This window comes from Vulpes vulpes, chromosome 14 (assembly GCF_048418805.1).
Source record: "Vulpes vulpes isolate BD-2025 chromosome 14, VulVul3, whole genome shotgun sequence".
In the NCBI taxonomy this organism is placed as follows: domain Eukaryota; kingdom Metazoa; phylum Chordata; class Mammalia; order Carnivora; family Canidae; genus Vulpes; species Vulpes vulpes.
The window spans coordinates 24,139,373-24,157,300 of NC_132793.1; the positions used below are offsets into that span (position 1 = coordinate 24,139,373).

The 17,928-nt window shown below is 38.5% G+C and overlaps 1 protein-coding gene across 21 annotated transcripts in view; it reads right to left on the reverse strand.

The window, feature by feature from the left end:
• The window catches only part of ITCH (itchy E3 ubiquitin protein ligase), a 155,233-nt gene that overhangs the window by 91,878 nt on the left and 45,427 nt on the right, over positions 1–17,928 (reverse strand). For all 21 annotated transcript variants that reach the window (XM_026009865.2, XM_026009863.2, XM_072736071.1 and 18 more), the window contains one exon: positions 9,912–10,002. In XM_026009865.2, the coding sequence (XP_025865650.1) occupies positions 9,912–9,981 (70 nt within the window). In that variant the 5' untranslated portion in view covers positions 9,982–10,002. The remainder of the gene's footprint in view (positions 1–9,911; positions 10,003–17,928) is intronic.

The window sequence follows — 17,928 nt, forward strand, 5'->3', positions numbered from 1 at the left end:
AAGTTATTTTGCCAAATAATCCTACCCAACCCTGTTAGAAACCAATTTAGGAAACTTCAAATGGGAAAATAAAAGGGGTAAAAGAAACTAACACCAACTGTTAGTGTTTGCTCCATATCTGGCATTTACACATTGTCATCTCAATACTCAAGACAATTCTGTGAAATAGGTATTATCATCTTAATTTTTACACATAAAAAGACAAACTCAACAGAACTTAAAAGTCTGCCGAAGGGTCACTTGTAAAGACTGAACAAGAGAAATTAAGTGCTCAAATCTGTTTATTTAAGATTTTTATTTATTTATTTATTCATGAGAGACAGAGAAAGGCAGAGACATAGAGGGAGAAGCAGGCTCCTCGCAGGGAGCCCAATGCAGGAGTCGATCCCAAGACCCGGGGATAACATCCAGAGCCAAAGGCAGATGCTCAACCATTGAGCCACCCAGGTGCCCTACCAAATCTCAGTTTAGATTGCATAAAATTTTGGTTATAGCCCTAATATTAGAAAATAGATTGTTTACTACTTCCTGAAATTTAAATTCCTGTAGTAAATTAGAAGAATATAAACAGTAAACTGTAAGACAGGGAATCAAAAAATGTCAGTATTATCTGTTATCTGGGCTATTGCAAAGGTCTCTGATAATTCTTTGTTTTTAACCTCACATCTGCAACCCCTCACAACTTCTAGAATTATCTTCCTAAAACAGATGTGATGTCAACATTTTTCAAGCACTTCTCTAATGCCTGCAAAATGAAATTTAAACTCTGGGGCATTTTACATTGTTACATACCTTTTCAGCCCCCTCCTATACCAAATCCCATCCAGTCCCCTGGTATTCTAACCACCCTTAGCTATTTGCTATCCCTCACAAGGGCTGTGCACCTTCATGTGCTACTCTGGATGATCTACTCACAATGATCCTTCTTCCTTTTTACCCAATAAAATCCTACTTCTTGAGAAATAAATGATCCCTTTTCTTTGATCCAATGCTTCTTAAACCGAAGAAGTTAAATTGCTCCTGCCTCTATGTTTTGTTTGGTTTTTTTTTTTTAAGATTTTATTTATTTATTCATGAGAGACACAGAGAGAGAGAGAGGCAGAGACACAGGCAGAGGGAGAAGCAGGCTTCATGCAGGGAGCCTGACGTGGGACTCAATCACACCCTGGGCTGCAGGCGGCACTAAACCGCTGCACCACCGGGGCTGCCCTCCTGCCTCTATGTTTCAACTGCATTTTCATATTTACGTATGGTTTCTACAGTTTTTTCATCCTTAGTTTTCAGTAAATTTACTGTTTTTTACTTTAACTTACCCTATAATCCCTGTATGACAAGGATAGAGACAGTCTTTATAATTCCTATAGCACTTAGTAATTTAAATGTGAGAGATATTTAACCTATCTGTAGAACCAAATGATTTGTCATGGTACAAAAGAAGTTTCTCTGCTTTATCGTTACATACACATACAGTATCTATTGCATATAGTTTTGTGGTATATATTAATGTTCTCCTGGGGCTTCAGTCAGAAGAATATGCAACTCTTGATGTTGGGGTTGTGAGTTTGAGCTGCACATGAGGTATAGAGATAAATAAATAAAAAACTTCTTTAAAAAATTTAAAATTTATTAATGTTCTTCTGATCCTTTCTGAAGATCAATGCTTTGACCTGACTTTGGTTCTTCATCCTAACTCTCCAGTACAAAAAACTTGGACAATTTATTTTTTTTTTTAAGATTTACTTATTTATTTGGGGTGGGAGGCAGAGGGAGAGGGAGAGAGAATCCCCAGCAGACTCTCCACTGAGCATGGAGTCTGACACAGGGCTCGAGATCATGACCTGAGCTGAAACCAAGAGCTGGACCTTAACCAACTGTGCCACCCAAGAGCCCCAACAATTTAAATCTAAAGAAATTAAAATGAGTCCTTAGTTTATCCCAACCTATTCTGGGAACTGAGAGGCAACAGTGAACAAGGAAAAACAAGTAGGGTGCAGTATGACCTAATAGGAAATAAAACCAGTTAGGCAAGGGCTAACTTTGTGGTCAGTCATAACAGGCCACAAGAGGCCTCTATGGCAAAACTATGTGTTAGCTAGACAGAATTTTATATAAACTCTGAACTTTAAATTTTAAGTAAAAAGGGCCTTCCTAGTACCCAAGCAATCAGAGATTACAAACTTCTAGTAAATTTTGGAAAGTGTAGTATTATTTGATTCCAATTAATAATAAAATCAAAACAAAACAAAACAAAACAAAACAAATAATAATAATAAAATCAAGATGGTTTTTCCAATTCAAATGATCAGTTCTAAGTAAAGTTTGAGGCTAAGAAAGTTCTAGGAAATACCAAAGTTACTTATTTTGCCCACATAGTATAATACAAGCATCAAATAAAAAACACAGATGAATTCAGAATAATAGCTGAGGTTATGTGTAAAGCATAACTAAACAGGAAATGGCTAAAGACAGACATTTGTGTCTAAGGTAAGGGACCAAGTCATAGGATTAGAGAAAAGAGTAGATAACAAAAAAAAATCCAACTGTAAAAATCAGTAGAATCTGTGATGGACAGGGATGTGAAGGATGAAGGACAAAGAGGTAAAGAAAATTATTCTTTACCTAATTATTCAGAAAATTAATTCTGACCATTTTTTTTAATATTAAGAAAGTTAGAATGAGGGGTGCCAGGATGTCTCAGTTAAGGTCATGATCCCAGAGTCTTGGGTGGAGCCCTGAGTCAGACTCCTTGATCAGTAGGGAGTCTGCTTTTCCCTTCCCCTCTGATCCTTCCACCAGCTCATGCTCTCGCCTGCACTCTCTCTCAAATGAATAAAAAATAATTTTTAAATATTAGAATGAATAAAAATAATGTAAAATAACCAAACAACTTTATGAAAGGCTTAAAGCTTAGACTGCTGTTAAGATATTAAATTAGACATGAATAATCCTAGAAGGAGAAAGAAATAAGGAATTAGGGGAAAGCAAATAATCTATACTTCTACAGTATTTTGGAGTTTTCCAACTCATATACACTGTCTCCCAAAAACCACATAACAAAGATGTTAACATCCTTAGTTGACAGCTAAGGAAACAGGCTCAAAGATATTAGTGACAAGCACAAAGTTATAGAACTATTAAATTATCAGAACCAAGACTAAAATCCAGGGTCATTAACTCTCCTGAAGATGGGAGTCATATAGATTTCTTGACTAAAACTGGGGCTCGGGGATTAGATGTCCTCCCTAAAAGTTTAACTGTAGAAGCTTTAATGGCACACTAGTCAAAGTATTTGAGTATTTATTATTTTCTGCTATAGTTTTTACATCTATTTTAAAAACTACACAGGAAAGCTATTGCCCAATACAGAGACATTCAATAATAATGTTCAATTAAAATGTGAACTGATCATTTAAGCTAATAGAAGTTCCCAAAGCAACTACCTCAATGAATTACCTAAATCCATGTGAGAGTAGCACAAAAGACAATCTTTCTTAGTCAACTCAAATTCAAACAGCTAGGGATGCCTGGGTGGCTCAACAATTGAGCATCTGTCTTTGGTTCAGGGTGTGATCCCAGGGATCAGGGATTGAGTCCTGCATCGGGCTCCCTGTGAGGAGCCTGCTTCTCCCTCTGCCTATATGTCTCTGCCTCTCTCTCTCTGCCTCTCATGAATAAACAAACAACATCTTTAAAAAAAGATTCAGTCAGATGGTTACTCGGGTTATTTCCATAAATTAGATTAAAGTTATAGGAGGAGTTACTAATGCAAGGTGCCTGGGTGTCTCAGTCAGCTAAACTTCCAACTCTTGATTTTGGCTCAGGTCATGATCTCAGGGTCCTGGGATCAGGCTCTAAGCTCGGCAGAGCACCTGCTTGAGATTCTCTCTCTCCATCTCCCTTTGCCAGGCTCCCTGTCACTCTCTCATATATATAAATCTTTAAAACAAAAAATGTGTTACTAATGCACCAGTACTACACTTTATTCATGTAAATGCTGAAAAGGAAAAGTGACACCAGGGGCACATGGGTGGCTCATGTCATGACCCCAGGGGAGTCCTGGCACCAAACTCCAAGCCCCACCCCCTGCTCAGCAGGGAGCCTGCTTCTCCCTTGCTGCTGCTCCCCTTGTTTGTTCTCTCTGTCAAATAAATAAAAAAAAAATTTTCATTTTAAAAAGGAAAGGTGGTGCAGGCTTTCCTTTGATACTCATATAAAGAATTCAGTGAAATTAAAACATATGTCCAAGGGCAGCCCCGGTTTAGCGCTGCCTGCAGCCTGGGATGTGATCCTGGAGACCTGGGATCGAGTCCCATGTCGGGTTCCCTGCATGGAGCCTGCTTCTCCCTCTGCCTGTGTCTCTGCCTCTCTCTCTCTCTCTCTCTCTCTCTCTCTTTCTGTCTCTCTATGAATAAATAAATAAAAATATTTTTTAAAAAACCTATGTCCAAGTTCTAAATTAATTTATCCATTTATCAACAAACAGCACTATGAATTTTTGAAATCCGTTTTGTCATAGCTTACAAAAAAGTGCGGTTTCTCTGAAATAAATTTCTTATTTGCCCTCACTTAAGCAGGTGAGGATGACCAATTAGCCAATATATATATTATAAACAAATGTACGTATGTTCGCATGTATGTCAGAAAAGAAGTAAGAAAATGAGAGTGCCTGGTTGGCTCAGTTGGTAAAGCATGTGACTCTTGATGTCAGGGTCATGAGTTCAAGCCCCACACTGGGCATGGAGCCTACCTAAAAAATAATTTGAAAAAAGAAAGAAATCTGAAAGGAGTAAGAAAATAGATAAGAGGGTAAGAAGCCATCTGCTGATTCAGTGCACTACTATCAAGATTCCCATAGTGTTTTTTCTTTTTAAAGATTTTATTTATTTATTCATGAGAGACAGAGAGAGAGGCAGAAACATAGGCGGAGCAGAAGCAGACTCCCTGCAGGGAAGCTTAATGCAGGACTCAATCCCAGGACCCCAGGATTATGGCCTGAGAAGGCAGACATTCAACCACTGAACCACCCAGGTGCCCCTCCAATGGTATTTTCGACTGAAGTAGACAAAACACCTAAAATTTATATGGAACTACAAAAAAAAACCTGAATATCCAAAGAAATCCTGAGAAAAAACAAAGCAGGAGGCATTATACTTCCTGATTTCAAGTTATCCTATGAAACTACAGTAATTGGGGCACCTGGATGGCATAATCAGTTAAGCAACCTATTCTTGGTTTTGGCTCCAGTCATGATCTCAGGGTCAGGAGATCGAGTCCTACACTGGGCTCTGCACTTAGCACGGAGTCTGCTTAAGTTTCTCTCTCCTTCTGTCCCTCCCTGCCCCCACATGCACACTCTCTCTTTCCAGTAAATAATAAATCTTTAAAAAATAAATAAATAAAACTATAGTAATCAAAACAGTACAGTACTGACATAAAAACTGACAAATAGACCAATGGAACAGAACTGAGAGCCCAGAAATAAACACAAACATATGAAGTCAACTAATATTTGACAAGAGAACCAAGAATACTCAGTGAGAAAAAAAGCAGTCTATTCAATAAATGGTGCTGAAATAACTGGATTTTTAAAAAAGATAAGAAAAAGACATGGTGCCTAGGTGGCTCAGTTGGTTAAGCATCAGACTTTTGATCTCAACTCAGGTCTTGATCTCAGGGTCATGAATTCATGCTCTGCACTGGGCTCCACAGTCGGAGTGGAGCCTACTTAAAAAACAAAACCAGGCTCAGTGGTTTAGCGCCTGCCTTTGGCCCAGGACGTAATCCTGGAGTCCCGGGATCAAGTCCCACATCGAGCTCTCTGCATGGAGCCTGCTTCTCCCTCTGCCTGTGTCTCTGCCTCTCTGCCTCTCTCTCTCTCTCTCTCTCTCTCTCTCTCTCTGTGTCTCTCATGAATGAATAAAATCTTTTTTTTTAAATTAATTTTTATTGGTGAATGAATAAAATCTTAAAAAAAAAAAAGACATGAAATTAGAGCAAAACCACAGAGTAGGATCTTTAACTTTGACACTCAATTCTATCAATCTTTCACACCAACTTCCTAAAATACAAATACAACTGATTCTCTTTGTTAAAAGCCCTGATTACTTTCCATCTCTGCCAGCCATGATTTTTGTTTTGTTTTGTAGCCTTGACACACCTGAAGGAGATCACCCACTCCCATTAAATTCTCATGGCTCGGGATCCCTGGGTGGCGCAGCGGTTTGGCGCCTGCCTTTGGCCCAGGGCGTGATCCTGGAGACCCAGGATCGAATCCCACATCCGGCTCCCGGTGCATGGAGCCTGCTTCTCCCTCTGCCTGTGTCTCTGCCTCTCTCTCTCTCTCTCTCTGTGACTATCATAAATAAATAAAAATTAAAAAAAAAAAAATTCTCATGGCTCCCCACTCTGCAGCAGTAGCTTTTAGGGGCATTGGCAAACACTTGCGCATTTCCCTGCTTCGTGCCTCCTGCTTATATTCTCTCCTAAAAAGATCCTTTCTACTCCCCTACATGTTTTTTAAAATAACTTCCTACATTTAAATAGTAGCAATGCTTCAAGCACTATCCCCTTTCACAGCAATTCTGGTCAAATACCGATCTCTCTTTCCTGACCAAAGTTATTCTCTCTTGTTGCCATTATCATATACCATGGCATTTATTTTTTTACACTGGAATATTTATGCCCTCTGATTCAAGAAAGATGTTGAGGCAGCTTACCAAAATAACAAAACAAAACAAAAAACTTAAAAAACAATACTATAACTGATCCATTAACATAGAATAAAAAATACAATGTCATTAAAGGGATTTTTGCAAAACATTTAATTCTGAGCTTTTTAGCACCAAAATCAAAGAAGTAAACAATGAATTATGAAGGGCAGTTGATTCTATTTAAATTGGCACATCACTCTTTATAATCTTATGTTCTCCATTTGTTTCATATCTAATGACATATTTGCAAATATATCATTTTTATCCATTCTTCATGTTTGTTTTTATTAAATTGTTTTTGCCTTATATTTGTGCATTCTCAGAAAATTTAGAACCAAGATTAAAAACTTATAAATGGCAAGAATTACGTCTTCTTAAGGTGCGTTCAGGCATTTATTAAATGACTTTCTTACTATGATAATAATGGTAGCAAATACGGTAACAGCATGCAAAGAAAAAAGTCTAAAGGAATATAAACCAAAACCTAAAGGAGTAACAATATCTCTGAGGACTAAAATGATAAATAGGACCCCTTACTTTATTATTTTACTGAGTTTTTAAAAATAAAAAACACGTTCATTTACTCACGTAACCTGAAAAGGTAAAGTTTTGTTTTGTTTTTTTAAAGATCGCTCCAATCAAAGGTTTTAACATTAACTTGCCCCAAAGAAAAGTCATAAGACGCTGGCTCAATTTAAATCAGCTACACAGGGATCCCTGGGAAGCACAGCGGTTTAGCGCCGCCTGCAGCCCAGGGCATGATCCTGGAGACCCTGGATCGAGCCCCATGTTAGGCTCCCTGCATATTGCCTGCTTCTCTCTCTGCCTGTGTCTGTGCCTCTCTCTCTCTCTCTCACTCTCTCTCTGTCTCTCTCTCTGTCTCTATGAATAAATAAATAAAGTCTTTTAAAAAATTAAAAAAAAAAAGATAGGTGTAATAAAAGCTAAAATACTGGGGCAGCTGGGTGGTTCTTGGTTTAGGCTTGGGTCTTGATCTCAGCATCCTGGGATAAAGCCATGCATTGGGCTCAGGGCTTGCACAGAGTCCGTCTGAGATTCTTTCCCCTTTGCCCCTAACCACCCGATCATGTACTCTCTCTCTAAAATAAATTTAAAAATCTTTAAAGTTAAAATACTATATAGAGAATGGTTCTATAAGAAATAAAAGCCATTTGGGATCCCTGGGTGGCGCAGCGGTTTGGCGCCTGCCTTTGGCCCAGGGCGCGATCCTGAAGACCCGGGATCGAATCCCACGTCGGGCTCCCGGTGCATGGAGCCTGCTTCTCCCTCTGCCTATGTCTCTGCCTCTCTCTCTGTGACTATCATAAATAAAGATTAAAAAAAAATTAAAAAAAAAAAAAAAGAAAGAAATGCCATTAAAAGGATAGAGACTGGGGTTTTACTGTGTGATAGACATGCAATGTCTGAAGAAACTCCCATGATTCACCAAACAGTTCATTAAAAAAAAAAAACCTACCAAAAAATTAATTAATTAAAAAATACCTACAAAGATACCATATGGAGCCAGACTGTTGAAAATCTTAGCCCAGGCTACAGAGACTCTAAACTAGAGCCAAACAGAAGCACTAAAGGTTTTTGAGCAAGAATGTAACATAACGGGCAGCCCCGGTGGCTCAGCGGTTTAGGGCCGCCTTCGGCCCAGGGCGGGATCCTGGAGTCCCGGGATCAAGTCCCACTTCAGGCTCCCTGCATGGAGCCTGCTTCTCCCTCTGTCTGTGTCTCTTTCCTTCTCTTTCTCTCTCTCTCTCTCTCTCTCTCTCTGTCTCATGAATAAATAAATAAAAAATAAAAAAGAATGTAACTTAACAAATGGCATATTAGAACATTAGGAATATTAATGGGAAAGTGATATACCTGATTAATATGGTTAGAGAAAGAAACAAAGACCAAGAAATTAGTTAAGTAATAATAGCAACCAAAGGATTTTTTTTTGCAACCAAAGGATTTAAATAGATATTTCTCCAAAAAAGATATACAAATGGCTAGTAACACATGAAAAAATGTTCAACATCATTACCACCAGAGAAATGAAATCAAACCTACAATGACATATCACTTCATATACCCACTAGGATGTCTATAATCAAAAAGACAGATAATAAGTATTGGCAAGGATGTGGAGAAACTGGAACCCTCATACATGGCTAATGGAAACATAAACGGTGTAAATGCTTTGAAAAACTATTTGGGGGATCCCTGGGTGGCGCAGCGGTTTGGCGCCTGCCTTTGGCCCTGGGCGCGATCCTGGAGACCCGGGATCGAATCCCACGTCAGGCTCCCGGTGCATGGAGCCTGCTTCTCCCTCTGCCTGTGTCTCTGCCTCTCTCTCTCTCTCACACTGTGTGCCTATCATAAATAAATTAAAAAAAAAAAATTTGAAAAACTATTTGGAATTATTTCTCACAAAGTAAAACATATTTATTACATAACCCAGTGACTCTACTCCTAGGTATATACTCAAGAGACCTGAGAACACAAACTTTCACAAAAACTTATACATAAAAGTTCATAGCATTATTCATAATAGCTAAAAAGAAACAACCCAAACATTTATCATAAATGGATAAATAAATGTAGTATGTTCATACCTTCAATATTATTTTGCAACAAAAAGAAAATACTAATGCATGTTACAATATAAATGAACCTTGAAAATACGCTAAGTGTAAAAAGTCAGAAACAAAATGCCATACATTTTATGATTCCATTTATATAAGAGATCTAGAATAGGCAAATATACAGACAGGAAATAGATTAGAGGTTGCCTAGAGCTGAGGGTGGCTGGGGGACATGCGAAGTAGTCTAGATGTGGGGAGAGGGGAGAGGTTTCTGAAATTGACTGTGGTGGCAGCTGTACAACACTATGAACATACTAATGATCAGTGACCTTCTAAATGAATAAACCATGTGGTATGTGAATTATCTCTCAAGGCTGTTAATACAAAACAAAAAACAACAGCAACTGCTCAGACACCGATGTTTAATGGAGGAGGAAAAAAAAAACTTACAAAATACTCAAGAGCATCCTGAAAGAAAAATGTAATTTTTATACTTTAAACATTCTATTCATTCACTTATTAAGCAAATATTAACTCAACACCTAATATAAAACAGCCACTGAAGATCTTCTTGTTTTTATCTTGGGGGAAAAGTGTAGCGGTAGATCTTTTTAAGACTTACCAGTGATCTGAAGTTGTGATTTCATGGTCAGGCTACCCATTGAACCAAGCTGCGATCCACTACCAGACATACCACCAACAGAACGGCAAACCTGAACATGGAAAAGGAGACAGTGTAAACATCAAAAGATCCCATTTTAAAAATATGTATAGGGATGCCTGGTGGCTCAGCGATCAAGCATCTGCCTTTGGCTCAGGGCATGATCTTGGAGTCCCAGAATTGACTCCCACATTGGGCTCCCTGCATAGAGCCTGCTTTTCCCTCTGCCTATGTCTCTGCCTCTCTGTGTGTCTCTAATGAATAAATAACTAAAGTCTTTTAAAAATTAAACATTAAATTAAAATTAACATATGTATAGTGCTAACCAGGCAATTTCCAAGTCTCACTGAAACTACACAATAACAGTGGCCTTAACATTGCTAAATAATATTTTCAATTCTAGTACTCATCCTGTTTAACCTATCAGTAAAATGACATAGCTTATCATTCCTTTCTCCATGGTTTACTTTCTTCCCTTGAGCTCCCAAGACACATTCTCTAAGTTTACACATTACCTCACTGATTGTTCTTAGGTTTCTTTGACAATCTCTTCCATTTTCTCCCCTATCTTACTGCTGGAGTGCCTTAGGGCTTACTTAGCTCTCAGTTCCTCTCACCTGGTTTTAAATGTCATCTATATACCAGTGAGTCCCAACTTTGTATTTCTATCCCGGATTTCATTTTCTTTTTAAAGATTTTATTTGACAGAGAGAGGAGCATAAGCAGGGAGAGCAGCAGACAGAGGGAGAGGGAGAAGCAGGCTCCCTGCTGAGCAGAGCTCAATGGAGGACTCCATCCCAGGACCTTGGGATCATGACTTGAGCCAATGGCAGATGCTTAACCAACTGAGCCACCCAGGCACCTCCAGACTTCATTCCTAAACTCCAAACAAGTTCACTTGGGTATCTAAAAGACCCCCCAAACTTAACACATCAAACTGAACTCCTGATAACTCCATCCTTTCAGATGCTCAGGCTAAAAACCTTGAAGTCATCCTGCCTTTTTTATTTCCCTTCCTATCTACCAGGAATTCTGTAGTCTCTATTTGCAAAATATATTTAGAAGCCAAACATTTCTCACGAACTCTAATCATCAATCTGTTCAGAGTGGCCTCTGCCACTTTTTTCCCCCTGGATTATGCCTCCCTCTTAAACTACTGCAGTTATCAACAGGTCTCCCTGCTTCTACCTGGTGTCTAGCTTCAGTGCCTATTCTGAACACAATCAGGATGACTTTTAAAGTGTTCAAAACCTGGGGTGCCTGGTGGCTCAGTTAAGCATCTGCCTCTGGGGTCCTGGGATCAAGCTCCACACTGGGCTCCCTGCTCAGAGGAGGGAGTCTGCTTCTCCCCCACCCTCCTGTCCTCCACTTGCTCCTGCTCTCATTCTAATATAGAAATAAAATCTTTTAAAAATAAAAAAAACAAAGTGCTCAAAACCCTGCAAAGGCTTCCCATTTTACTCAGAGTAAAAACATAGTTCCATCCAACGACCTTAAAAGACAACAGAAGATGCATACTATCCCTGATCCCAACTTCCTGATCTTACTTCCGTCTATTCTACTCTTCTAACCTACTCAGGCACCTACCTCCTTGTTATTCTTCAAATAAGCTAGTACGTTCTAGTCTTAGAACTTTTGTTTTCCTTGTTCTCTTGACAATAATTCAATCTGTTCCACTTCCCTTGTCATTTTTTTCCTTCTACAGAATATATCACCTTCTGACATACTGAGTAATTTACTTGATAGTTATATTTATTGATTTCAACTCTCTGGGCTAAAATATAAACTCCATCTAAGTTAAGATCTTTGTTTTATCCACAGAAGCCCAAAACAATGCCTGACACATAGCAAACACTTAAATATCTGTTTGATGAAATAAATTTTTAAAGTGGCTTTTGAATTACACTAAATGAACAATTATCTAAAGTATCTTCTTCAGTCATCAATTACAGAAAAAGTAATCCCCAAGTGGAAATAGCATCATTAATATAACAAGATTTTATAACAAAGTCAGATCATCTGGGCTTAATTCCTGTCTACAACATTTACTATACAATAATGTTTGAGCTATGTAACCTTTCTAGGTCCCAGTTTTCTATCAGAAAAATGAGGATAACACCACTGCTACCTCACAGTGTTGTTACAAAGATGAATGATTATGTATATTTAAAAATGCTCTATAGGAGCAGCCCGGGTGGCTCAGCAGTTTAGCACCGCTGTCAGCCCAGGGCATGATCCTGGAGACCCAGGATCGAGTCCCACGTCAGGCTCCCTGCATGGAGTCTGCTTCTCCCTCTGCCTGTCTCTCTCTCTCTCTCTCTCTCTCTCTCTCTCTCTCGAATAAATAAAATCTTTTAAAAACAAAAAACAATTCTGGTACCTTCTCCAATCTGCCAAAATGAAATGGAACAATAGGGCCTACTGAGACCAACTCTATAAAATCCAATGTTTTATTGCTTAATTTATGAAAATGCTCAATGCTAAAATTTTGACCTTCACTACAGCAACTAGGTCATTCTCTTTGGCCAAGGTGTGTGTGTGTGTGTGTGTGTGTGTGTGTGTGTGTGTGTGTTTGTATGTGTGTGTTTTATTTACATCGCACCATTTCAGGTGTTTTATAACCTACAATTTACTAAATGGGACCTTTTATCTTAAATAGGGAAGGCATGCACCATAAATAATGGTATTAGTTGTCACTTAAAACATAAAAGAAATGAACTATAACACAAAAGCCTTAACACAGTTTTGTACAGGATATTCTTCTGATTCAAAGTGCTTATAATACGAAGGGCCCGCAAAGACATCATTACCACATTCTGTATAGTTATTTCCTTCTCACTACTCAAAAGACTGTATGCAACAGTACTTTGACATCAACACAAGTAAATCAAAAGACTGTAAGTAAAGTGCAATATCTGGGCACTGACTTTATTATGCATGATAAACTACTATTCTAGTTGCTGATCTGGATCAACAATTTATTACTGGAAAAATATCCTTTTTAACAATATGGTGTAGATTATTCTAAATTAACATTAATTACAAAGTTGCAAAGAAAATAAATTTAAGATCTCTACAGAAATAAAGCATATTTTAGGGGTGCTTGGGTGGCTCAGCGGTTGAGCGTCTGTCTGTCTGCTCAGGTCGTGATCCTGGGGTCCTGGGATCCAGTCGCACATCAGACTCTTCCCCTCAGGGAACTTGCTTCTCCCTCTGCCTATGTCTCTGCCGCTCTGTGTGTGTGTGTTTATGTGTGTGTGTGTGTGTGTGTGTGTGTCTCATGAATAAACAAATAAAATCTTTAATAAATAAATAAAATGTATTTTTAAGACTCAAATTAACTTCATATAGAAAAGATTTAAGAAAGTACAAACTACCAACATTTTGAGGAACAGTGATTCCACATAATTATAGGGAATCCCCACTTTGGTAGAATGAGACACTCTGCAAAAACATGCTGATAATTTTAATAATTTAGGAACTTATACATATTACTTTTATATTATTTTAAATTAAGAAAAATAAAAATTACCATACATATAATAGTAAAAAAGAAAACCTAAAGAAACCACCTAAATATAAATTGGCAACCAGTTAAACCACATATTCATACCATAGAACAAAATACTATGCAACCATTAAAACAAATAACTTATTAATGACTGAAATACTGGGTTGCCTGGGCGGCTCAGCGGTTGAGCATCTGCCTTTGGCTCAGGGCGTGATCCCAAAATCCAGGATGGAGTCCCACATCGGATTCCCTGCATGGACCCTACTTCTCCCTCTGCCTATGTCTCTGCTTCTCTCTCTCTCTCTCTCTCTCTCTCATGAATGAATAAAATCTTAAAAAAAAAAAAAGACTGAAATAAAGTATTCCAAGATTTGTATTTTAAGGTACAAAATATATACAATATGGTGTTATTTTTGCAAACAGAAACACACTATATATTCCTATAAGTACATATAAATAAATGCAGAAAAGGTGTACATTCGAAACTGGTCACAGTGGTTACCTTTGCGGAGGAGTATATAAAGAAGGTAGTCATGGGGAACTTTGGTTTTATATGTATTGTTTGAAGTTTTTAAAAGAAAATATGTATCACAGATGATTTGTACAATTTTAAAAAGAGGCAAGAGAGAGTAGATATAATGAGAATCTACACTTCAAGTTCCACCTTTTCCTCTGAGTTCCAGACTGAGGTTTCACTATTACTTATAACTGCTACCTACATAGCTAAAATGACTAAGTTTTGGGGCACCTGGGTGTTTCAGTCAGTTCAGCGTCTGCCTTGGGCTCAGGTCATGATCTCAGAGTCCCAGGATAATGCCCTGAATCAGGCTCCCTGCTCAGTGGGGAGTCTACTTCTCCCTCTGCCGCCCCTCACTCCACTCGTGCTTTCTCTCTCTCTTGCTTTCTCTCAAATAAATAAAATCTTTTAAAACAAAGTAAAAGGACTAAATTTTACACTCATCCTGGCCTCAACCGCACCACCATCCATCCAGTTACTCATGCCAAACATATGGACATTACCTTTCCCTCAATAAGTTCTAAAGAAAAAAAAATAAGTTCTAAAGATTCCACCTACAAAACACACACAACTATATAGTTACTTTACTCCTTCTCTTCTTAAGCATCCTAGTCCAACCCACAAACATCCATCCCTTCCTTGTAAACAAATTAATAGAAGTCATTAAACCGGTCTCCCTGCTTCTGCACTTGCTCCTAGTTCCTGCTCCCTCCCTGTCCCATCATTCTCCATACAGCAACTAGAGTACTCTTTTAAAAATAAATTAGGTCAGGACAACTGGGTGGCTCCACAGTTGAGCTCCTGCCTTCAGTCCAAGACACGATCCTGGAGTCCCAGGATCAAGTCCCGCATCAGGCTCCCGGCATGGAGCCTGCTTCTCCCTCTGCCTATGTCTCTGCCTCTTTCTCTGTGTGTCTCTCTTGTGAATAAATAAATAAAATCTTTAAAAAAAAAAAAAAAAAAAGGCTAGGTCATGTTCTACTCCACTTAAAATAGGATCCAAACTCCTTCACCTGGCTTACAGATGCCCAAATCCATTCCACACAAGACTGATTCTGATTTTACCTCATATCATTCTCCCCTACACCCATTACAAATCTAGCTTTCTTTTTATTTCTGAAACAAATTTGGTCATTCCAGCCTTTATAGTCTTTGTATCTAACTGTTTCCTCTGCTGGGAATGCTTTTCCTTCTATCTTAAAATAGCCTTAGTGGCTCAGTCAGTTAAGCATCCGGCTCTTGATTTCCACTCAGGTCATATCCTGGGATCAAGCCCCACATGGCTAGTGGGGGAGTCGCTTGAGGATTCTTTCTCTCTCTGTCCATCTGTCCCTCCTCCAGCTTATGCACACATACACTCTCAATCTCTCTCAAATAAAAATATAAATCTATTTTAAAAATAGCTAACATCTTCTTTTATTCAGGCCTCAAGGTAAAAATCACCTCAAAGAGAAGAGTCTGGACTTATCCAATCTAAAGTAGCCACCCTAGGATGCCTGGGTGGCTCAGTGGTTGAGAGGCTGCCTTTGGCTCAAGTCCTAATCCCAACGTCCTGGGATCAAGTCCCATATGAGGCTCCCTGCTCAGCAGGAAGCCTGCTTCTCCCTCTGCCTATGTCTCTACTCTCTCTGTGTCTCTCATGAATAAATGGATAGAATCTTTTAAAAGTATAAATAAATAAAGTAGCCATCCTATCACTTTCTATGACACTACTGAAAATGTTCTGGTTTGTTGACTCTAAAGTCCACAAAAGTAGGCAACTTGTCTCCTCTGTTAATTAGTACCTGGAATATTCTGGAAGTTTTTTGTTTTTTTTTTTAAGATTTATTTATTCATGAGAGAAGGGGGGGGAGGCAGAGACACAGGCAGAGGGAGAAGCAGGCTCCATGCAGCAAGTCCGATGTGGGTCTCAATCCCAGGACTCCAGGATCATGCCCTGGGTGAAAGCAGGCACTAAACCGCTGAGCCACCCAGGCATCCCTGGAAGTTTTTTAAATCCACAATTTCACCTGTCACAATACCTAGTATCAAAAAGACAAGAAATAACAAGTACTGGCAAGAATGTGTAAAAAAAGGAAACCTTTGTGCACTGACAGTAAGAATGTAAATTAGTACAACCACTATGGAAAACAGGATGAAGGTTCTCAAAAAATTAAAAATACCATATAATCCAGTAATTCCACCACTGGGTATTTACCCAAGAAAACTGAAAACATTAATTCGAAAATATATATGCACCCTTATGTTTACTGCAGCATTATTTACAATAAATAAAATATGGAAACAGATAAAATATGGATAAAGATGTGGTATCCACACACATAATGGACTATGAGCCATTATAAATAAATAGATAGATAGATAGATAGATAGATAGATAGATTTTGCCGTTTTTAACAGCATGGATGATCCTAGAGGATATTATACTAAGAAAAATAAGTCAGAGAAAGACAAATATCATCTGATTTCACTTATATGTAGAATCTAAAACACAAAACAAATGAACAAAAAAAGCAGAAACAGGGATCCCTGGGTGGCGCAGCGGTTTGGCGCCTGCCTTTGGCCCAGGGCGCGATCCTGGAGACCCGGGATCGAATCCCACATCGGGCTCCCGGTGCATGGAGCCTGCTTCTCCCTCTGCCTGTGTCTCTGCTTCTCTCTCTCTCTCTCTCTGTGACTATCATAAAAAAAAAAAAAAAAAGAAGTCCAAAGGCACCGGGCTGCTCAGTCAGTGGAGCATGATGACTCTTGATCTTGGGGGTGTGACTTCAAGCTCCACACTGGGTATAGAGATTACTTAAAATAAAGCCTTTTTAAAAATTAATCGAATTTTAAAATATATCAATAAATAGAGTTAGTAAGTCAGTCAGTCCAGGGGTGGATGGCTCAGTCTGTAGACCTGCTTGGGCAGTTGGTAGAGACTCTTGATCTCAAGGTTGTAAATTCGAGCCCCACACTGGGTGCAGAGATTACTTTAAAAAGTTTTGCCTCTTCCAGAATGTCAGGTAGGTGGAATCATACAACTTGGGAACTTTTCAGATTGGCTTCTTCCACTCAGCAATTACTAAATGTTCCTCCGTACCTTTTCATGGCTTGACAATTCTTTTTTTTTTTTTAATTGCTGAATAATATTCCATTGTGTGTTTGTAACCACAGTTTATCCATTCTCCTATTAAAGAACATTTTGTTTGCTTCCATTTTGGGGTAATTATGAAAAACGCGGCTATAAATATTCATGTACAGGTTATTTGTGGACTTAAGTTTTCAATTCAATTGAGTAAATATGTTAAACTGTTGGATAATGGTAAGCCCTATATTTCAGGGTTGTAAGAAACTGCCAAATGGTCTTCCAAAGTAGTTGTATCATTTTGCATTCCTACTAGGATTGGAGAATTCATGGGGCACCTGGGTAGCACAGTCAGCTAAATGTGTGCCTTTGGCTCAGATCATAATCTTGGGGTCCTGGAATCGAGCCCTGAGTTGGGCTCCTTGCTCAGTAGGGAATCTCCTTCTGCCTCCCCCTCTGCCTATCCCTCCTACTCCCCCATTCCCCCATACTCACTCTCTCTCAAATAAATAAAATCTTTAAACAACAACAAAAAAGAGCATTCCTATTGTTCCATATCTTCACCAGCATTTGATATTACCAGCTTTTCAAAGTTTTATGAATCTAATAGATGTGCGGTGATATTTCACTGATGGTTTAATTTGCAATTCCCATGACATGATGTTGAATGTATTTTTTAACATATTTTCATATGCTTCATTTGGCATCTATGCATATCGTTTGGTAGGCTATCCAGATCTTTTGCTCACTTTTTACTTGTTTTCACATTATCACATTTTAAGAGTTCTTTATATATTTTAAAAACAAGTCCTTTACTATATGTGTGTTTTGCAAATATTTTCTCACAGCCTATGGCTTCTCTTTTCATTCTCTTAACAGTGTA